At 51.1% G+C, this 23,166-nt stretch overlaps 1 protein-coding gene across 4 annotated transcripts in view; it reads left to right on the top strand.

The window, feature by feature from the left end:
• The window catches only part of MCF2L (MCF.2 cell line derived transforming sequence like), a 129,279-nt gene that overhangs the window by 4,197 nt on the left and 101,916 nt on the right, over positions 1–23,166 (top strand). For 3 of the 4 annotated variants that reach the window (XM_053563548.1, XM_053563543.1, XM_053563541.1), the window contains exon 2: positions 2,165–2,331. In XM_053563548.1, coding sequence (XP_053419523.1) covers positions 2,165–2,331 — 167 coding nt within the window. Of the gene's footprint in view, positions 1–2,164; positions 2,332–6,452; positions 6,546–23,166 lie in introns of those variants that run through there. The other variant, XM_053563547.1, reaches the window with a different exon arrangement.

The following is a 23,166-nucleotide window of genomic DNA, read 5'->3' as shown; positions in this document are numbered from 1 at the left end:
AGAAGGAGTTTGCAGGGAGATGTGTTTGGGGGAAGGAGTTTGAAGAGGACAGAGTTTGAGGGGAGAGATGTGTGAGGGGAAGGAATTTGACGGAGAAGGTTTTTGAGGGGAAGGGTTTGATGGAAGGTGTTTGGGCTACAGGTGCCTGGAGGGAAGGAGGTTGGGGGGGGGAGTTTTAGGAAAAGGGGTTTGATGGTTAAGGTATTTGAGTGGATGTGTTTGAGGGGAAGGTGTTTGTCAGGCATGTATTTCACAGGAAGGAATTTGAGGGGAAGGTGTTTCAGAGGAAGGAGTTTGGGGGGAGAGGTAGAAAATGGAAGGTTAGTGAGTGATGAGGTCATTTGGGGGTCAGTGGGGTCTTGCCCTTTATATGAACCTGGGCTGGCAGGGTGTCTGAGGATGGGTTCTGGGAAGTATTGGTGTGGAGTAAGGGCTGCTGTGACACTGAGTGTGGACAGAGCAGGCTGGTCCTAGGAGGAGCACAGGGAGAGGCACTGGGTCCAGCTCTGCTTCCTGACACGGGAGGAGCAGCACAGGAAGCGCCAGCCCCTCCCCTCCTGCTAATGGTCCTTCAGGGAGTCCTAGGCCCAGGTATGGCCCTGGAATTGTTGCCTTCTCTGCTGGGAGCTCACCTTGCTGCACCTCTGCTCATCCCTCTCCCTATGTCACTTCACCTACAGTGCTCCAGTCTGTCCCCACTGGTTCTGTCTCCCTCCATGTGGTCTAGTGTGTTCATGACCAGCTCTCCCTGGAGTCCAAATCCTGGATAACATGAGCTGCCCTGCTTTGTGTGTCCTCAGCACCTGAAGCAAATATAATAGGTGCATAATAAATTTTTGCTGAGCCAATGTGTTGATGAAGTTGCTCTGTCTTGGATTTTCCAGTCTTCTTGGCCAGGTTCTTCTGTGACTGTGCTGTGGTGTAGATGGGTTTATTCGTGGGTGTTTGAGGCACCTCTCTCAGCAGAGGAGAGGACAGAAAACAAGAGGGCCTGGGTGGTCTGGGCTGCTGACTGCTCTCATGCTCTCTTCACTAAGAAACAGAAAAATAAGGAGCTTCAGGGGTCTCCGGTGCCCTATGGTCAGGCCAATGTGTGAATAGATAAGGAGAGTCCGCCTCTCTTTCCTCTTCCTTCAGACTGTTTCTGTGGAGTCACCAATAAAATATATTTAAGTAAATTGTTTACACCTTTATTCTCAAGGCAAGTCTCCTGCCAGGTATTAAGCCAACAATAAGCAATAATAATGACCCATAAATATGCTAAAAGGCTAAGGACAAAGAGATACAACTCGCAATTACTTAATGAAGCTACAGTGTTTGTCCAGTTAATGATTTCAGATGGCCCCTGTTTGAGATATACTTACTAGTTTTCTCTTTAAATTCAAGACTGGCACTCAAAAAACTGCATTTAAATTTCTTTGCCAGACTTTCACTGGTGGAATAATACTTTAATGTTTGTTCTGGAACTCAGGAGGACATTCTTTACTTAGAGGACTTACAAATGTTTTTAAGCAATGTGGATAAGCAGCTGGCAGTGGTTTCTAAAGTTTGCCAGTTCAGTGAATTAGACATGAAACCTGGAGAACCAGGAACCTACCTGTCCTTGAAATAAGAGTCTAAATGTCAAGGGGAAAATCTAGATTTTTATTTTTCTTTTTTTCTTAAGTAGCAGAATAATATGTTTTGCTTATCCAACCAATCCTTGCTTGTTTTCAATATTATGAAAGACAGTTGCTTGATTACTAGATCATTGAAATAGTACAAATTTGTTGACAAAGAACAAATTTAATTATTTTTTACTTTTTATTTTATTATTAAGTCATTTGTACATAGATCATAAATACATTTATGCCATTATGGGATTCAATGTGTTGATTATTTGTACAAATCGGAGTGCTTAAATCCTACTAATCAACGTAGCCTTCACCTCATTTACCCAATTACAGCATTAAGACATTTGTGTTCTACACCCGATAGATCCAACTTGTACTTGCAATATGCTCCATAGCTAACAAATTTAATTTTAAACATACTATATCCATTTCAGAATAAATGTTACTAAAGGCTGTAGCTAATTATTTCAGTTTTGTTCAAAGGAGCGATTCTTAAGTCCTTTTGCAGTGCGACCTCATTTTCCTTTTAAAATCCACTTTCTCCATTGCAGCCTCGTGCTTGACTGTTGGGGATGTATGATGTGCAGAACTGGAAGCAGCAATTCTTTGCGGCGATGGAACAATGAGGCCAATAAGGAAGAGACGGACCATCAAATTGATGTATCTGATGTCATCAGGCTTGTTCAAGATAAGCAAGAAGTGACAGGCACATCTGCAGGTAGGTGCCTGGTGCTCCCAGCCTTCTCCCTCCTCAAGGTCACTCTCTTATACTGAGGGAGCTGGATCAGTCCTTTGCTTTTCTGGTCTGTGGTTTAGGTCTCTGGGCGGTTAAGCACATGGCCCTAGGTGTCTTGTGGGGGCAGGGGCTGTGAATGGATTCACATAGCTTTTCCCCACCCCTGGTCTAAGATGAGACAGTCGGTCTCAAGATGTGTGGACATTTATTTGGTTTCCTGTTAATAAATATTTTAAATGAGGCTGGTCTGATCAGAGATCCTGAGAGTGTTCCTTTGGGTTTTAGAACACCTCTGAAGGGGAACTGTGCTAGCTTTGTGAAAACAAAAGAGCTATTGTATGTATTTGGCATGCTGTCTTGGTGAGATACCTGTGCCTTTGGGGCCATGAGCCTCCTCTCAGGGCTCAGCCTGGCCCCACTCCTTCCAGGCAGGGCTGTTCTCCCTGCTGGGTCCTCCTGCCTTAAGTTGGCCCGCGTGTAATTACTTGTTGCCATTTCTTCCCAAGCTGACTCCAAAAGCGACATTCCTGGCCCCTTCAGATGTGACAGTGAGGGCACTGATCTGGGGCAGCTGGACCCAGCTTCCAAACCCAAAGCATGAACGCTGATCCAGGAAGGGTTGGCAACTCCCTTTCCTGCTCTGCACCTGCAGCTTTTCTGTCCTTGGCCTGGATGACATTTGCAAAGGTTGGCCTGGACAGCTGGGTCTTGGTGGGTAGAGGCTTATCCTGAGGCCCTGGGGCTGAAGTCCACCCCATCCCAATCATGGCCCCCACGCCGAGGGCTGTGTCTAAGTTCTTGTGCACTTGGAAACCTGGGCTGGGTCACTTGAGTTGGCTGAAGGGGGTGCACCTCGCTGTGGCCAGGGCACTGTTTTGTGGGTGCTGAAACCTGATTTCTGTCGGTGAGAGGGAGGCTGAGGTCTTAGCTGAGCTTCTCCGTGTTGTTTGACTTATCAAACTGGATGTTTGGATTTTTACCCAGCTCCTTCCTGTGCTTGGGGTGCACACACATGAGGAACCCCTCTAGGAAGGAGAGGCTGCTTCTTTGCAGAGCTGTGGGGCAGGAAATGCTGCACAGGTTGGGAACTACAGGGGTGGGCGTGGGATGAGGCCTATAGGTAGGTGCAGACCTCTGTTCACCATGGATGTATACACTGGGTGGTTATCCAGTCTTTCCATGCGTCTGGGCTGCAGATGATCTGCCCATAGCACTCAGATCCCAGCACTGGTCAGCATCTGTGAGCTTTCCCTGTGCCCCTGGTGAGCACCTGGGAGCAGGTACGAGGATGGAGCCAGCTGGCGGTTAAGCTAAAACCCTCAGGCTGGCCTGACCACTCTGAGTTGCCTGTTGGTGGACTTCTCCCAACCTCAGGAACACATCAAGGTGGACCTCCCTGCATGGCTCTAGAGCAGAGAGAGGGCCTGGGCTCAAGTTCTGAGTTTGACACTCTGTCCCCTCCTGTCACTGCAGCCTGGGCATGTCCTGAGGGCTCTCTGCACCTCACCTACTGTGGCAGCAACCAGGATGCTCTGAGGACCTCAGATGGGAAGCTGCCCAGAGCTGCCACGCAGTGGGTGCTGGCTCTTAGATACATTATCTAGCTTCTGCCCCCAGTAGAACCGCTGATCTTGTGAGTCCCAGACACCCAGGGTGGCCCTCCTAGGAGGCTTCCTTCCTTCCACCTTGGATTCCAGGAGATGAAGATAATTTGATTACAGGCTCTGAGCTGAGTTGCCCCCTCTGACCTCCCCTGCCTTGCTCACCCTGCCCTGTGGACACAGAGGCTACTATGGGGAGCAGCCCTCAGCCTCAGGAGGAGAGGCCTTGCCAGCTAGCACACTTGGAAGCCTCCTGCCTATGTGGTCTCGTGGCAGCCTGGGCTGAGAAAACCTATTTGTATCAGGACTTAAATTTCTGAAATCAGCAATAGTTTTTTTTGTTGTGGTGGTGGTGCTAAAATATATATAACGTGGGGCCTTGGTGTGTGTCACACTTTATGGGGGCAAGACATGATTGCAAGAGGGACTTTACCTAACAATTGCAATCAGTGTAACCTGGCTTATTGTACCCTCAATGAATCCTCAACAATAAAATATATATAACATAAAAATCTCCCATTGTGACCATTTTTGGCATGGGGGTCACTGGTGCTAAGCTCATTCACACTGCTGTCAGTGTCACCATCATCCATCTCCAGTCCTAAGCTGAAGTCGTCCCCATTAAACAGCTCCCCGCCCCCACCGGCACCACCATTCTACTTTCTGTCTCCGTAGATATAACACCCCTGGGCCTCCCATGAGCAGGGTTGCACAGTCTGTCCTCAGATGCGTCCGTGCTGCACCACGTGTCCAGCTTCCTTCCTTTTTAGTGCTGAGTAATGTTCTGTTGTACCTGCACATCACATTTTGCTTATCTGTCCATCTGATGGACACTTGGGCCATTCCTACCTTGCAGCCATTGTGAATGAGGCTGCTGTGGACAGATGCCCACTCAGGCCCTGCATCTGAGTCCTGCGGTGTGCACTCAGAAGTGTGCTTGTGGGGTACGGTGAGTGTTCTTTTCGAACCAAGATTCAATGTGCGTCCCCCCAGGGCTCTTTCTGCTCTCCGGTGGTTTGGCAGGAGAAGTGTGGAAAGGACCAACAGTGTCTAGTCCAAGTTTTGGGCCAACACTTGTCTGTCTTAGAAAAGGTCCCGCAGAGGCTTGGGCCCTGCTGGGTAAACTGTGATAACTCTCCTCTCCAAGTTGCTCAGCGCAGTCTGCAGCCTCCTGTTTACTTTTGGCTTTCCTTCAACCTTCATGTCAGCATGCTGCCTGTGGTGGTTTTACCAGTTGTTTCAGCGACTTTACGGTTAACTGTTTCATGGTCAGCTCAGGAAAACTCTCTGATCCCACGGGACGTTGTACAGATGGGTCCGCTCTGGTTTGTCAGCAGAAAAGAACCCAAACTCTGTAAAATAATTGGAAGAGGTTTATTCTGAGCTGTATGAGTGATGATGGCCTGGAGCCACACCCAGGAAACCTTGAGCAAGGGGACTTGCCATAGCTGGGTCAGTTTGGTTTTACATTTCAGAGAGACAGAATTACGTGTAAACTCACAAATCAATATGTGGAAGGCATACACTGGTTTGGCCCAAAAAGGCTTGAAGCAGGGTGGTTATAGGTTACAAGTGGGCTTAAAGATTCTTTTATTTGTGATTGGCGAAAGAAATAAAGCTTTGTCTAAAGGCTTGGAGTGTTTTAAGTTAAGGATTTGAGGACTCGAGGACCTGTAGGTGTGGTCTGAGCTTTGTCCTGCATGGCTAAAGAGGCCTGATAAGCTGTTACACAAAGACATCTCTAAGAAGGGAGGGGGCACAAGGAGGCAGGTCTGACCTCCTTCTGAGTAGCAGTCAGATTTAGGGCATTTCTGGGGTCGTTTAGGCCAAGAGAGGTCTATTCTCTCAGTGGGGAAGAAGACTTAAGACTTTTGGTTCACAGGCTCCTGCCCGGGCCCCACCAGGACCCCATCTTCCAGGGCCTGTGGCCTTGGTACGTTGACTTTGTTGAAGGTCAGCATGTCTGTCTATGGTCCCAATGGATTTGAAGGCGACACAAGAGGGTGTGGCTGGAATCAGCTCACTGTAGCCTTTAAACTCCATTCCTCCCCAGGTCTGGGGAGGCCATGGGTCTGGTCTGGAGTTTAGCAGGTAAAGGGCTGTAAGGAAATGGGAGAGCCTCCTCAGTGTGTAACCTGCTAGGACCTGAAGGCGGAGGTGAGCAGGGCCGGAGTGTGGCAAGAACAGCTCCTGAAATCCAGAGTTGACAGTGTTCTGTAGGTGAGAACTGTATGTGCACACACGTGTGCACACTCACATACACACACAGTGTGTATTAGAGGGACAAGTTTAAAGCCAGTCTGTCTTTCCAGATCCTTAGCACCCTGTCTATCCTCAGGCCCTTTCATGTCTCGAGGCAGTGCCAGATCTGACCAGAGCCCGTGATGACTGGAGTGGATGACTCAGGACAAAGTGCACTTCCTGGCTCCAGTGGGTCAGGGGAGGAAGTGCTGGCCAAGGAACGCTGGTTCTTTTCCAAATGCCTGGGGTCATCTTGAAACTAGAGTCTGAGAGATGAAGATGGACTTGTCACAGGAGCAATTTCCCTGTTAAACAGAGGTGGGATGCAGCCCCAAGGCCTGATTGGTGGCACAGGTGAGCACGCGTAGGTGGTAGGGTGAGCACGTGCAGCTTTAGAGTGTTGTTGCTGTGCCTGTGCTTCCTTTTAAAAAGCATCGACTCTCCTGGACTTAACAGTGTCTTTAAGGATGCCTTTGAGCCTCATGCTGCTCAGGAGCTGGGCAAAGCTTTGTGGGTAAAAGGAAAGTACAAACCTTGACGTGGGCTTACGGTGGAAGGAGAGAGACATTAATACCATCTGCAATACTAGGTGGAGTCATGGACTTGCTGTTTTGTGGGTCAAAAGCCTTCAAATATGACAGGTAACTTCGTGTAGCTGACCCTCATGCTTCAGAACTTTTGTGAAATGAGCTTGCTTAGGTCTGGGGGGAGCAGGGGGTGCAGAGGGAAGGTGGCATAGGGCTGCAGGAAGGGGAGAGATGGCCCAGCCCCAAGAAATGACGGGAGATTCTCACTGAGTTTGCAGAAGCAATTAGCTTGGGCTGAAAATGAATTTTGGAAAAAGCAAAATGACTACAGGAAATTGACACTTGGAAGGAAATTGGCTTTTCGGTGATCCCCAGGTTTCCTGGTGTGGGGCGTAATCACGTAATCACAGCCCAGTGGAAAATGTCAGGCTACTGTGGCTGTGGCCTTTTCAGGGAGCCTGGCGCCCCCTTCCCTGTGCAGTGCTAAGTTGTACACTGACAATAGGCTGGTTCCTCTTGGTGCCCACGGAAGATGTTCTTTAATAATCTTGTGGACTCTGAACTTGTAGCTTCTTGTTTCTTTGTGTAGTTCCCAAAACATGTCTGATTTTTAGGGAGATTCATTCTGTATTCCTCATATGTTGTTTAATGTTACAGTAAACAGTCCTGCAAACAGGAGGTTCCAACAGCATGCCCGTTAAAGAAAGGCTGGGAGTTATTAGAGAACTGCTTTACTTTGTAGTCTCATGAATCCTGAGTGAGACATTCTCGAAAGATAAACATGTCATTTGTGGAAATGGCACTTGCTGTATGGTCATAAATGATTAACTTCTTATTTTTAACTTTTCCTGATTTCTCAGCATCTTTTTTACTTGGACTTTGCATATTATTCAGAAGCTGGCAGGAGTTCCCAACTTATTTTAGCAAATGTGTTCAGTGAACGTGCACTTACAAACACGTGAGGACTAGCTGGTGTGCTTCTGGTTAATATTGGAAGCGCAGCTGGTATCCTGCCCAGGTCAGCTGCCAGGAAGGCTCTGACAGGCCAGGTGAGACCAGCTGGGCCGGGCACAGGTGCACTGGCTGCAGGGCTCCCTGAGAGCTCAGAGCCTACTCTGGACGACAGTTCTGAATAGAATAGTGGTTTTCCTCTCTTAATTAAGAAGGAAGTGACACATTACCTGAAAACAGGAATAGCGATTCTGAGCTGCTAGAGAGACCATCCTCATTCTTCTGTGGCAGCTGCCAACGTCCCTGTCCTGAGGATACCACCCCGCACCTCTATTGAGCCGCTTCTGGGTGCTCAATAGCTGAGTCCTTTTGTCCGTATTTTATCAGAAACGTAGTTGGTTTCCTAGGTAACTATGCATTTTGTCATATGTGCTCTATGTTTAAGGTGTTTATTAAAGAAAAAGTCAAATTCTCCTCTGAGGAGCTTTGTCATAGAATCAGGGGAGAACATGATCAGATCTAGTTTGCGTCTGTCCCTGCTTCTCTCCCTGTGCTGGGAGGTCACTGGGCAGCTGGCTCCACTTTGAACTTCTCTCCTACAGAGTCTCTCCTCCTTCTTGCTTCACCTGCTTCTAGGTTATAAGATCCTGCCCATCTGTCCAGTACAAGCAGAAATGCAACTGTTGCCCAACAGAGCCCCTGTAACCCCCGGCTTCTCTGCAACATCTAACCACTGAGCTATGATTTGGACAGAGGTGGCTGGGGCCCTGCTGGTCTGCAGGAGACACTAAGCATGTGTGGTGCGTGTCCCCTGCCCACTTCCCACAGCTGCGCTGGCAGGGGCTGGCTGAGCTGCTGACCCCCTCGGCTGCCTGCAGGGTTTGGGACATCCTGGCCATGTGCCCAGTGCTGTGTGCAAGTGTTTTCACCTCTGTGTGCCTCGTCAGGGCTGTCTGGGAAGCACTGCGCCAGCATGGAGATGGCAGCTGAGGGGCATGTGGAAGTGGACAGACAGTTTGAGGTGTTCAGAGAGACTCCAGAGATCAAGGGGTTGCCAACTGTGGAACGATCCATCTGAAACCAAAAATGAAGAGATTTTACTGCTTGAATGTTAAAACCGGGCATCAGGAGTCACTGAGAGGAACACTGCCCTGCAAATGAAAACCTGCAAAAAGTTGCAATAGACAGGCCTGGTCTGCCCAGCCGTCACAGAGCAGGGCCGTGGGGCGGTCCAGGCTGGCAGGGAGGGGCCTGTGCAGGACCAGAGGGATGTGAGTGTTGTTACGAGATCTCTGTCTGTTTCCAGTTTTAGGAAGAAAAACTTAAAACCTGCTGGCAGGAATGCCAGTCCTATAGCTCTACTAGAAAATAAGTTGGTGTGAATAACAATCTTCGAGTATTTTTAGTTTAGAAGCAGTGATATCAGGAAATGGAATAAAGCAGTTTGTCTTTCCCTGGGCTGGGGGCCTGTGGTTTCCAGCTCCTTTTAAGTGCTGCAGTAAAACCACATGGGGGGTTCATTTGAAACTGGGTTCCATGTTATCTCTTCACATTCTCAGATGCCATTTATGAAGACCCCCAGGCCCTAACCTCACAGGTGTCAGAACCACCACACAGACCAAGCTCTGACCCAGGACCACCCATCTTGGGCCTCAGATTCCTCCTCTGTGAAAAAGGAGGTGATGACACCACACCACAGTGTGGTCAGGAGGGCTGTGTGACCACAGCTCCGGAGGGACCGGCACAGTCACTTCGACCCAGTCCTTCTCCGCAGTTGCTTGGTGGTTTCCTTCATTTGTCTAGATCCTTCCTTTTCTCAGAGTGACCTCTGTTTTCCCATCTGTCATTGAACTCGCTGCTGGGACAATGCTCTAATAAAAATCAGTGCCAGAAAAGGTGCAAAAATCACTGTCATTAGGAAATTACAAATTAAAATAGCAATAAAATACCCACTGCACACCTGTTAGAATGACTAAATCCAAAAATTCTGATAGCACCAAATGCTGACAAGGAAACAGAGCAGCAGGACCTGGCGTCCATTGGGGATGGGGGGATGGGGGAGGATGCCAAGTGGGGCAGCCGGCTTGCAGACAGCCCAGCAGCCTCTTTTTTTTTTTTTTTTTTGTAGAGACAGAGTCTCACTTTATGGCCCTCGGTAGAGTGAGGCCATGGCCTCACACAGCTCACAGCAACCTCCAACTCCTGGGCTTAAGCGATTCTCCTGCCTCAGCCTCCCGAGCAGTTGGGACCACAGGCGCCCGCCACAACGCCCGGCTATTTTTTGGTTGCAGTTTGGCCGGGGTCGGGTTTGAACCCGCCACCCTCGGTATATGGGGCCGGCGCCCTACAGACTGAGCCACAGGCGCTGCCCAGCCCAGCAGCCTCTTACAAAACTAAACATGCTCTCACCATACAATCCATCCCTTGTGCTTATGATATTTACTCACACAAATTGAAAACTTATGTCTATACAAAAACACACACATGAATGTTTATGACAACTTTATTCACAAGCACTAAAAACAGGAAGCAACCAGTGTGTCTTCAATAGACAGTGAATAAAAAAACTGTTCCATCCAAACAATGAAATATTCAGCAATGAAAAGAAATCAGCTTCAAGACATGAAAAGATATGAAGGAGCCTTAAATGCACATGGCTAGATGAAAGAGGCCAGTCTGAAAAGTGTGATTCCAGCTATCTGACAGGGCCCCACAGTGTCAGGATGAGGCAGCTCGTCCAGGGAGGAGGCCCGGGGAACCGGGGACATCCCTGGTCCAGCTCATCTCCATCCCCCAGGGGATTTGGGAGGTTAGAGAGTGGAGGGTTGGCTCTGGTTCTTGATTTATTGTTTAGTGTTTGAGGAAGAAAATTCATAGCTGTCTTGTCAAAGTGGTAGAATATTTTTCTCTCATTTAGAAATAATCTGAATGTCACACAGTGTGCTCAAAAACATTTGTAATTCACTACATTAGATCACATGAATGCACAGTATTTGCATGTAACCTGACCACATCCTCCATACACTTCAAATCACCTCTAGATCTCTTATGATGCCTGATACAATGTCACTGCTATGTAAATAGTTGTTGCACTATAGGGAAAAAGTCTGTACATGTTCAGTACAGATGCAATTTTTTTCCTGAATATTTTTTATCATGGTTGAACCCATGATACTGAGCTGTGCTCAGTTGCTGGAAAGTTCAGTAGTTATACCTTAAGTGACTGCTCCTTTAAAGGTAATTCTTTAAAATTCAAGGCTTAAAACTGTAGTATGGTACACCTTATCTTCACTTAAAGAGAAATTTAAGCATTTTCTTAACACATTAATAACTCTTAGGTGAAGTGATGATGAGTCCCTGTGTGGTTATGGGATGACTGCAGTGGCTTTGATGACAGATTCAGGAACGGAGCTGAGATATTATGAGGAAAAGTGTTTCATTTTGTTTTAAAACCAAAAAGGCCAATTTAAAAATTGAGTGCAGGGCAGCTCCTATGGCTCAGTTGGTAGGGCGCCAGCCCCATATACTGAGGGTGGCGGGTTCAAACCCGGCCCCGGCCAAACTGCAACCAAAAAATAGCCGGGCGTTGTGGCGGGCGCCTGTAGTCCCAGCTGCTCGGGAGGCTGAGGCAAGAGAATCGCTTAAGCCCAGGAGTTGGAGGTTGTTGTGAGCTGTGTGAGGTCACGGCACTCTACTAAGGGCCATAAAGTGAGACTCTGTCTCTACAAAAAAAAAAATAATAATAAAAAATAAAAATTGAGTGCATTTCTGGCCTCAGTTTTATCATACTCACACCACCTGTGTGGCTATGTAACTGCCAGTACCCGAGGGCTAGTGGGATGGCCATGCCACATACCTCGTATCTAGCCTGGCTCTCTTGCCACCCCAAGGCAGCCACCCTGATCCAGGAACTAAAGGTGGGAACAGCCAAGTAACACAGGATGTTGGGGCTGGCCCACAGGTCTAGGGTCTGTCGAGGCTACTTGGCCAGTGCCTCTGGCTTCGGAGCGGACCAGACCTCATTCTCAGGCAGGTGGGATGGCAGCCGCCAGGGTCTTTCATGCACCAAGGATGGGAGGAGCCGTGAAGAACATGTAAATAACACAAAATACACACATCATCTTAAGGAAAAAGAGTCATACACATGGAAGAAGGAAAAATACCACCCTTGGGTTTCGATTTCCAGATAAAACTGATAGTTCCAGTGATGACACTTCACAGGTCAGATGAAGAATTTCGTTTTATACTCAAAGGAAAGAAGGTCAAATAGTGTCTTTGTTGGAAAGGGACGTGAGAGATGGGCCACAGGCCTCTAGTGGGTGTGGGCAGGCGTCTGGGCTGGGGCTTGGGTCGTGGGCCCCCCAGCCTGGGAGGTGCCGGGTGTCAGCAGCAGTGTCGACCCTATGAAGGTGGGACTTCAGGGTTCCCTGTGTGTCGTAGTGCCGAAGCCCACAGCTGTCTTCAGACACAGCCACCCCCTGGTTAATAACCCCTGGTCTCTAGCAAGAAATAAAAATCCAACCACAGATTTTTTCTACAGGGGTGTCTCATGTGGCCAGATTAGTAGTGAACCCCATATCTGGCTGGCTGTTGGTCACCTGAAGACCTGAAGACACTAAGTGACCTGGAGACTTCTGGCCCAGCAGAGAGGCCAGAAGCTCTGAGCAGGTAGAGACAGGTCCCCAGGAGTCCTCCCGTGGGCGGGACCTTCATCAGATCACCTCCTCCACGTAGCTCTCGGAGCTTTCACACAACAGAGAGGCTGCTTGTGCCATTGTCCCTCTCGAAATAATTTCAAGGTGTGTCAGTTCCTTAAGCAGGAATTTCATTCCTCAATGTTTTCATAATAAATATTAAAAATACCTTGACACTTTCCCCTGTTATTATGTGTTTTATGGTAAGAACCTCTGTAAATTAACCACCCAAGGGACTGTAAGAAGCCAGTCAACATACAGAGGTGGTCACCATAAGGAACTAGGCCTGCTGTACTGATAACGTACATGTGGTGCATGTCCAGTCTATGAAAATTAGGACAACTTAAGGGGGTGGTCAGTATAGGGAAGGGGTCAGCTATGGAGGTTCCGCTGTTACTTGTAACTAGTTCATTTTGACACCACAATGAAACATTATTAATTATAGCTCCTTTACCTGTTCTATCTGTCTGGGGAGGGGTGTATATTGTGACTGTATCCCCAGTGCTCGTGCATTGAAGCTGAACTGAACGTAGAATTCTGTGCTGCCAGGGGAGCCAGATGGCCTTAGTCACTGTCCACTGTCAGCTTGGGGCACAGGGAACCCTGAAGTCCCACCAACTGCTTGCCCACCTGGTCCAACTCACTGCCCTCTGACTGTGCGGGTCACCTCCCCCCAGTGGGTCCCATGGCTACATGAAAATAGATGACTTTTATTTTGACTTTGAAACCTTGTGTACTGACATGTAAATATGATTTTTTTCTTAAATATCCACATACATTTAAAGAGGTTTTTGCAGTTATATTTCACAGTCAGACTTCCGTATCATTTTATGTTTTGCTATAAACATACACAAAGCTATAGAACGCTATCCTAGCTGTTCATGTATCTGTGTCTGTGCCCAATGCCAGGGCATCGGGTCATGAGCTGCCATCATGGGCTTGGCCTGTTTGTTGTTTAACTGTTTGTGTAGACCCCACCACTTGGGTGGCATATGATTTAGAAGACAGGTGGCACCTGCCCTCCTGCTGCTGGGGTTGTGGTTTCTGGGCCCACCCCTTCCTTGGGCAAGGGCCCCTACCAGGAGCCTGGCAGCAGCAGCTCACACCCTGAGTCACACTGATGCTGCGGGTTCTGTGCTTCACAGTTCTCACTGTAAGATCACCTGGCAGCCTTTTCCTTCTTGTTGGCAGGCTGAGAGTGCTGTCCTGGGCATAACATAAAAATGTAATCTGCAGATATTCAGGTCTGCCTGCGGGGCCACTGGGGAATGTCCTGTCAGCCCCAGTGAGGATGGCGACCTGCAGCTCTCTACATCATGTCTACATAAGCCCTGGATGGAATGTTCCTTGCGTTTACGTTTCTGCACTCAGAGCTTTGCCCTCAGCCTCTCTGAGTTCCTCTAGATCTCCATTTCTGCGTTTCCTGCAAATGTTCATTAAATGCACTTCAGTCCTAAATGCAGAAGGACGCTGGAGGTGGGGGCCATGCTGGGGAGGGAAGTGCGTCCGAAGAGGGATGGTCACCCTGAGGTTGCCCCTAACCCTGGAGTGGCTCCTGCCTTAGTCCACTGGACATTCAGGGGCCCCTAAACCTGGCCCCTGCTACCCTACAGCCCCAGCACCACTGGTCCCAGCCCATCGGGGCCCTTCTGTCGTTCAGCTTCAGGCTCAGGTGTCTCATGCTCAGCCCTGGAGGGTGGTCTGAGGGGCTTCGGGTTGCTGGGGCCTGCGGGGAGCCGGGCACAGCCCCCTCCTGCGGAACACCGCGCAGGGCCCTTCCAGCTTGTTATGGCCAGACCTGCCCACCAGGGGGCAGGCCGGCCCAGCCGTGAGGCCACTTCTGCTGCCTGCACGGACCCCTGCCTGGACCTGGTGAATGCGACCTGGCGCCGCTGGACACTGTGCCTGTGGTGCGCAAGTACCCACATGGGCATGGCACCGAACACGGAGCTTGCGCAGGGGAGATTTCTGCGGGGAAAATGAAAGTCCTTTGGGGGCTGGCGAGTCCCCAGCGTGCATTCCACCAGCACACACCCTCACCCGCACCTGTCAGCCATCACTGGTGTCTGGAGTGAGCGTGGGGCAGCCAGGCAGCAGGGCCTGTGGCCGAATCCCCAGCTTGCATTCCACCAGCACAGCCCCTCACCCACACCGGTCAGCCATCACCGGTGTCTGCAGTGAGGGTGGGGCAGCCAGGCAGTAGGGCCTGTGGCCGAATCCCCAGCTGAGCGCATGAAGTGGGTCCAGGTTCTTCCAGCTTCACCTCCCAGGGGACCACGCAGCAGGGACCCCAGAGGGTAGCAGGGGCCAGAAGGGTCGCTGACAAAGCCCGAGCACACCTTCAGGAAGTCCCCACAGGCCTCTGAGGGTGGCTGGTGAAAGCTGGGGAGGCCACCAGGACCTAAGTGGGAGACACCCCAGGGTCCTCACTGGGTCAGCACTCTGGAGCAGACCTTAAGGGGCCACTCAGCCATGGGAGGGTCTCACTGTCTCAGAAGCAGTGTAGCTAATAAATGCTTCAGGATGCTTAAAGAGGTTTGCTGATTAGAATAGAAATATTTTCAATTGATCTTTCACATAAACAATAATCCTCCTGTGAGAGGTATGTAGTGTACAAAGGGCACTTACTAGGAATTCCTTGCTCACGGGGATAATTACAATCCCTGACTCCATCACGGACGGAGCTCCATGGGTTACCCACACCTGCTGCTCGGGGGGCACATACTGAGCCAGTTAGTGCAGCTTTGTGTGGCCCCGGACATCTAACGGTGTTATAGACCTGTGGCTACTCAATCTTGGGTGGCCGATGGCCACATGTCCCTCTAAGAAGTTGGGGGACACCAACTGCTCAGGGATCTCATAACTAGTTACCATGCTAGAGTCTCCTTTGTCATCGGAATTAACAAGACAAATCTCTCTCTACCAATTAAGAATGGCCATGTGCCACTACCTGGGGGATGAAGAGTGGTCCATCTGTCCCTCTGTCTGGCCAAAGCTGAAGGTTTGAAAGAGGCTCAGGAAGCCCACCCTCCTGCCTCAGTGTTGTCTGTGCAGAGAGGCCACTGTCATGCCCTGGGTGTGACGCAGTGTCCTCACAGAAGCTTAGCAGTCACTTAACTATGGCTCTTAAGAAATTAATGCAGTGCCATTTAGGCCGGAATCACAGCCATCTTTGCTCTTGACCGTAAAACCATTCAAGGAAGATGGTACGGTCCAGTTTAGGCTGCTGTGTGGGTTGTGGGGACCATGGTGCCTGTCAAAGAATGGGGAGGGGATTGAGGACCCAGGGCCAGGACATGTGCTGTGCAGAGAAGCCAGGAATGTGATTTGGGGCACCCTCTGATGCAGAGACTGGTGGCGCAAAGCTCAGAAGGAGTTGGGACCCTGTGGGGGAGCAGAGAGGAGGGCTGGGTGTCTCCACAGAGGCACAGAGGGGCCAGTGGGGTCGAAGTGTCACATCAGTGTCCAGCTGAGGTGTCAGCTGGAGGAAAGTGGGACATCAGGGGGCCCCTCTCTATTATTTCTCACAGTGGCCTATGAGTCTGTTACCAAAATAAGGGAAAATAAATCGATAGCCCTGTACACACTGCTGGCAAATGTACACATATGCACTAGATGGGTTTTGCCAATATGTAGATAACTATGACCTTGATTGACTTAAAATAAATATTTGCTACAGAGTCTTAAGTCTATTAGACCTAAAAGTCTAAATAGATGTCAAGGTAGGTTAACTCAGTTACAGTGACCTTGAGCCTTTGAAAATATTGCCTTTAAGTTAAGGCTTGAATAAATAACATTTCTAAGATTAAATCAGATTAAATCTAAATTTAAATATTCAGAGCCAGGCAAAGGGGAGGAATCGTCTCTGTTTCCTCCAAAATGCTCAGGCCTCCCTCACGCCAGCTTCCTACTCCTCTCAGCTAATGCAAACCCTGAGTTTCTAGAATCTGAGTAACTTTGCCTCTTTCCTACCGTTCATTCACAGTTCTTGACTAGTTTAAGGAATATTTGGTTGGGAGAATCTGAAAATAAATGACAAAAACAAATGTAAATGGATGACTATTGGTCAATTTCAAAACAGAGTAAAACACCAGCTCCCTAAGGACAAATTGGCATTTTCTCCAATATTTACTGTTTTGGACTATAAATAAGAGTTCTCTGAAAAAGATTTTAGACATAAAGCGAAACTTTCTACCAGTTAAAGGTTGTAAAGTAGGAGACATAGTCAGAAGGCAGGTGCCTAGATGCAAAGGACAAGGATGAGTAACCCTGTAGAGACCCCAGCAGGCCCCACGTGACAGGAGGGGCGTCCCCTGTAGAGACCCCAGCAGGCCCCACGTGACAGGAGGGGCGTCCCCTGTAGAGACCCCAGCAGGCCCCACGTGACAGGAGGGGCGTCCCCTGTAGAGACCCCAGCAGGCCCCATGTGCAAGGAGGGCTCCCACGTGACAGGAGGGGCGTCCCCTGTAGAGACCCCAGCAGGCCCCATGTGTAAGGGGGGCTCCCACGTGACAGGAGGGGCGTCCCCTGTAGAGACCCCAGCAGGCCCCATGTGTAAGGGGGGCTCCCACGTGACAGGAGGGGCGTCCCCTGTAGAGACCCCAGCAGGCCCCATGTGTAAGGAGGGCTCCCACGTGACAGGAGGGGCGTCCCCTGTAGGGACCCCAGCAGGCCCCATGTGTAAGGAGGGCTCCCACGTGACAGGAGGGGCGTCCCCTGTAGAGACCCCAGCAGGCCCCATGTGTAAGGGGGGCTCCCACGTGACAGGAGGGGCGTCCCCTGTAGAGACCCCAGCAGGCCCCATGTGTAAGGGGGGCTCCCATGTGACAGGAGGGGCGTCCCCTGTAGAGACCCCAGCAGGCCCCATGTGTAAGGGGGGCTCCCACGTGACAGGAGGGGCGTCCCCTGTAGAGACCCCAGCAGGCCCCACGTGACAGGAGGGGCGTCCCCTGTAGAGACCCCAGCAGGCCCCATGTGCAAGGAGGGCTCCCACGTGACAGGAGGGGCGTCCCCTGTAGAGACCCCAGCAGGCCCCATGTGTAAGGGGGGCTCCCACGTGACAGGAGGGGTGTCCCCTGTAGAGACCCCAGCAGGCCCCATGTGTAAGGAGGGCTCCCACGTGACAGGAGGGGTGTCCCCTGTAGAGACCCCAGCAGGCCCCATGTGTAAGGAGGGCTCCCATGTGACAGGAGGGGTGTCCCCTGTAGAGACCCCAGCAGGCCCCATGTGTAAGGGGGGCTCCCACGTGACAGGAGGGGTTTCCCCTGTAGGGACCCCAGCAGGCCCCATGTGTAAGGGGGGCTCCCACGTGACAGGAAGGGCGTCCCCTGTAGGGACCCCAGCAGGCCCCATGTGTAAGGAGGGCTCCCACGTGACAGGAGGGGCGTCCCCTGTAGAGACCCCAGCAGGCCCCATGTGTAAGGGGGGCTCCCACATGACAGGAGGGGCGTCCCCTGTAGAGACCCTGCCCGGGGCCCACTCCATCCCCATCTGCAGATGAGAGCTACACACAGGCTGAGTGCTGATGGCCGACCAGGTCACAAGTTTCCTGGTTGATTTTGTCTGTAGATCAGGGTCAGGCAGCTGTGGAAGTCCCCAGTTAGGCAACACAGGGGTTTTAGAAACAGAGGCTGCATGTGACTTCCAGTCTACAGGTGATCGTGCAGCCCTATTTTGAATTTAGGCCCAGGAGGCTTCAGGATCAGTGGTGGACTCTGGCAGTTCACAGACTGCAGTCTCACATGTGGGGATGTGAGCAGCCATCTGCGTCAGAGCCGAGGCCCCTCTGTGGTACTTTGCAGAGGCGACCGCTTATCATCACATCGCGTCCATTGTTAGCAGCTTCCTTTCCTGGAGAACACAGGCACCAGGAGGGGTCACTACCGCCAAAGCCACACCAGTGCCTGCTCAGGGAATAGACTGTTTAGTGGCCACAGCCAATACTGGGCACTTGCAGGAGAGGGGCCCTGGGCTGCTGCTCCAGGTGAGTCTCTATACTGGGCCACAGGGACAGGGACCTTCTCCTAAGGCGTGAATCCTGGTCTGCCTCCCTCCGTTCAGGGCCCTGTGTTGGAATCAGCATCTACTTCGTGTCTTGGAGCTGTAAGGTCTTTTTGAGGACTGATTTCAGTGGGAAGGGGATGTGGTGTATCTTCCCTCTTCTCCCCAAACAAGCTATGGCTGTGCAGAGCCATAGACTTATATGGGCAGGTGGGAACTTTCAAGAAGACGTGGAGCTCTGTGCAGGGGCAGAAAACGGGAGAAAGAGACGCACCTGTGGATTTTGCCTGGGAGGGCAGCAGGCTGTAGGTGGACGTCCTTCCCCGCCAGGAGTGAGATTGAAGCTGCCTTCATCCTGCCCAGGACCTTCCAGCTGGAAAACATCAGACCTGGGGCTGGGCCCAGAACCCAATGTGGGATCCGCACCACTGGCTGGAGCCTTCAGCAGCTCTATAGGGCCTGGTACCTGAGTCAGGAACAGGCAGAGGCTGCCCAGTCCCACCTGTAGGCACCGCCTGGCCTCACCCCTCAGGGCACTTTTCTAGGTTGTTTGCACGTGTTGTCTAGGTTGGTGCATTTCCCCACAGGAACCAGTCTGCTTCGGATGCCCCTGACAATGCGCTCCCACAGTGCTGTGACCACCACTTCTGAACGTTGCTTTATTTCATGACCTTGTGTGGTCGTCTGACACTTCTAGGCATGAGTGAGGTCATCCTTTAATTTGCGTCATTGTTGAAGTTTCTACATGTTTGTGTCATCAGCAATGAGCCCTGAGCTGGGGCCCACCCTGTTCCAGGCCTTGCACTGAGGGAGAGCAGGAAGGGAGCCTCTGCCCCACCACATTGCAGACTTGCCCTCTCCAGAGCACCGGCCCTGGGTGTCCCCTTTCCCCAGCGATGCCTCCGGTGGTGGAAGGCAGTCAAGGCAGCTGCCACCTCTCCCAACCCGAGGAAATAGGTGCTCTTGGCATGACCAATGATGGGCATTGGTCAGCTGTGATGTCTCCCACTGTGAGGGCTTCAGACTTTCAGACCCACTGTCCATGTGAGGACTGATGTAGATTTGGGGGCAATTTGCGAGTACCGTGGCAGGTGGGTGCCACGCTGACACTGACCGCTGCAGCCCTGGCTGAGGCTGGGGTTCGGTTCTGGTTCTGGCCCACTTGTTTTCTCACCAGGCAGATGTGGCTGGTCGTTTCAAGGTTTTAGTCCAGTTAATTTTTGTTCTTTTTTTTTTTTTGTAGAGACAGAGTCTCACTGTACCGCCCTCGGGTAGAGTGCCGTGGCGTCACATGGCTCACAGCAACCTCTAACTCTTGGGCTTACGCGATTCTCTTGCCTCAACCTCCCGAGCAGCTGGGACTACAGGCGCCCGCCACAACGCCCGGCTATTTTTCTTGGGCAGTTTGGCCGGGGCTGGGTCCGAACCCGCCACCCTCGGCATATGGGGCCGGCGCCCTACTCACTGAGCCACAGGCGCTGCCCAATTTTTGTTCTTTTTTATTGCTATCCATGAAGTAGATATGGTTTGTGGTCTTACATGTGCTTCTCTGGGCATTTTTATTGCACTTTTTAAATGGGATTTTAGAATTTATGTTTTCCTCTATCATGTGATTCTCGTATTCTCCTCCCTTTTCCCCGCCGCCTGTGTCCTAACGTAGGAAGCTTGGTCTGGCTTGTTATTTTTCTGGAGTTTGTTATTATACATTTCATTCAGGATCGTGCTTTGAGCAAGTCAAGGAAAGTGAGTTTTTGTCATCAATTTTCTGTATACACAAAGGAAAACATAAGCAAAATAACTTGGGTCGATTTTCCTAAAATTTCTTCACATTCAGCATCCAACTCTTTTAAATCCCTTTAACTGGGGCGTTCCCCAAGCCATCTCCACAACCTTCCTAAAATACCAATTTGTTAGTGCATTTTTCTCTCACTGATGCCTCACGTGCCAACAAATGAGACTTTCTGCTCTTCCTGGGCTCTCGTGCCAGGCCAGCCGTGGTCTGAGTTCTCAGAGAGGCAGAACCTGAAGATGTGCAGACATAAGCCCAGGGCCTGTGGGTGGGAGGAGCTGCAGGTGCGGACCGCAGGCTGCACAGCCAGGCTGGTGTCTGTGTTGCCACTGGGGGAAGAGAACCCTCTTTTTCTTGTAGGCCTTCCAAGGATGCCTAGCCTTGCTGTGGAGGCCAGGCGCAGTGTGCAAGGTGACTGCCACTGGCATTGACACCTCCGCACAGCCCCTGCACCCACCCCACAGGTGTGGGGCCTCACAGGCTGCCCAATGCTCAGCCCCAAGGCCAGCTCATCTCCCTCATTGCTCGTGAATTAATTGTTCCAGCCTGCTGCCTGCCCGCCTGCACCCAGCCTGGCAGCACAGGTGTGGCTGCCTTCTATTCCCTTCACCCTGCCCCTCCCACCACCACCAGCCCTGCCTCCCTGTCTGCAGACGTGTGGAATGTATGTGCCAGCCGCCAAGGAAGAATCCAGTTTCTGCTGTCCTAGGCTAAGGACACCTGGAGGTCCAAGGTGACTTCCTTCAAGCCCCTTTCCGTAGAACAGTGGTCGCAACCCTTTAATACGGTTCCTCATGTTGTGGTGACCCCCAACCATAAAATTATTTTCGTTGCTACTTCATAACTGTAATTTTGCTACTGTTACGGAATCGTAATGTAAATAATTGATATGCAGGATGGTCTTAGGTGACCCCTATGAAAGAGTTGTTCGACCCCCGAAGGGGTTGCAACCCACAGATTGAGAACCACTGCTGCAGAAGGACTTGGCAGATCACAGGGGACCACGAACACTGTGGCTGCTGTGGGACCAGAACCTGGCGGGGAGATGGGCAGCATCTCAGCCCCACACAGACCTGGGGGAGGGAGCTGGAGAAGCAGAGGTCAGTGTGGCCACCTGACCATTTCTGAGCCACTTCTTCTGAATCACTCTTGAGCTCCTACCTGGCAGGTGTATAATGGATAAGTGCTAACTCAGAGAGTTTATAAAATAAAGTTCCAGTTCAGTGTTTAGTCTTGTCCTCATCTAGTCTGTTTGTTCCAGACACACCCTCTGCTTTCCCCATGTCTCCTTTAGAAAGAAGTAATGAACTGTGCTGCAGTCACCCTCATCTCCCTGGCCCTCCTGCCGAGCATCCTGCGGCCGGTCCCCTCCTGTCTTCGCACACTTGGTGTAGCAGCTGAATTTATGGATATCCTGCCATCTGGGGCTCTGGCTGAAGATTCCTCAGACCTGGTGTGACATCAGTACGTCCTTTGTTTAAGAACAGCCACTGTGTTTGGGACTTCCTCTCTCCAGGGGCTGCTTCTGGGAACAGAATGTCCCTTCTCCCTGTGGTGAGGTGGGGGAGCGTCCTGGGGCACATGGAGCCCGAGGACACTGCCTCTGGTTTCTCTGGCTCTCAGCTGCTCACAGGCGTCCTCCCAGGCTCAAATGGCTCATCATCTTGGTCACGTTCTCTCACTTCTGTAGTCAGGGTTCTTTCCTGTCCCACAGGCAAAGGGGGACTGCCTGTGGCAAGAGGGATGTTCCCTACTGCACAACGGCTGGGACATGTGGCAAGGAGGGCTGAGCTGGTTATGACCAACCCACCCCCACGATAACATTAGCGAATTCATGACGGCAGAGGCCTCAGAACATGACAGTGCCTTGCAGGCCCCAGCTCTCAACACCACTGCTCTGGGACAACTGTGGGGACACGTCCCCACCGCACAGGCCTCCTGGGCCCGTTTTCACTGCAGCCTGGGTTGTTGTGGGCAGGCATGCTGGGTCTCAGGGGTAGGAGGGCCACAGTTCTTTGGGGCACCTTTGAGGCTTTGCTCTGTGGCTGTCAGTTCCCTTCTTGCTGCTCTAACAATGTGCACTCTCATCTCGCAGTTCTGGGCACCAGGAGCCCTAAAACCATGGTGCTGGCAGGGCTGGCTTGCCTTATCCAGCTTTTGCGGGCCACCCGCATTCCTGGGCTTGTGGCCATGTCACTCTGACTCCTGCTTCTGTTGTCACATCACCTCCTTGCCATGAGCATCCTCTTCCCTCATGGGAGGACCCCACAATGATACTGGGCTCCTCAGGTAACCTAGGATGATCTCCCATGCCCAGACCCCTGACTTGACCCTCTCTGCAGAGGCCTTCTGGCCACATAAAGTGACATTCACAGGTTCCAAGGATCAGGCTTTGGACATCTTGGTCACTATATGGCCAACCATAGGGGATATTTCTGGTGAGAGAAGCTTATGTTAACCAGCACTGTCCTGTGGGCTGTGTTGCAGTCAGGTGGGGACCCTGAGGGGTCTGCAGTGCCTAGGCTACTGTGCAGGAGCCCAGAACAGTTGTGCACTGTCAGAAGTGTTGGGGTCCTTCCCTTCCCTTGCCAGGGGACTGAATGCCCAGCTTCTGTGCCATATCACACCTGCTCCCCAATGAGGGTGTGGTGGAGCTCTGCAGCCTCTCAGGAAGATGCAGCCTGTTAACATGGCTTAAAATAACAAGTCAGAATAATGAAGTAATTCTATTACTATTTTATTGCCATTAAAATAAAATGCATCTGGGCTTTGATCTGGCTATGTTTGGCCATTCCTTGCGTTTATTTCACATTTTACATGGGAGTGAGGTTTGCTTACCCACAAGTGAACTTCCAACAGTGGCTCAGTGGCCCATGAGGATGTGTTCAGGCCTGGGTCCCAGTGACTCAGGATGTGCACCACGGGCTGGCAGCTGGGCCCATGTTCCTCCTGCTGCCTCCCTGGGGACACACACAGAGTAAAGCTGCAGCCCCTGGGCACGCAGGGCATGGCCT

Source organism: Nycticebus coucang, chromosome 15 (genome assembly GCF_027406575.1).
Source record: "Nycticebus coucang isolate mNycCou1 chromosome 15, mNycCou1.pri, whole genome shotgun sequence".
In the NCBI taxonomy this organism is placed as follows: Eukaryota; Metazoa; Chordata; class Mammalia; order Primates; family Lorisidae; genus Nycticebus; species Nycticebus coucang.
The sequence above is the reverse complement of the archived record's forward strand: the minus strand, read 5'-3'. Positions and strand labels throughout refer to the sequence as shown.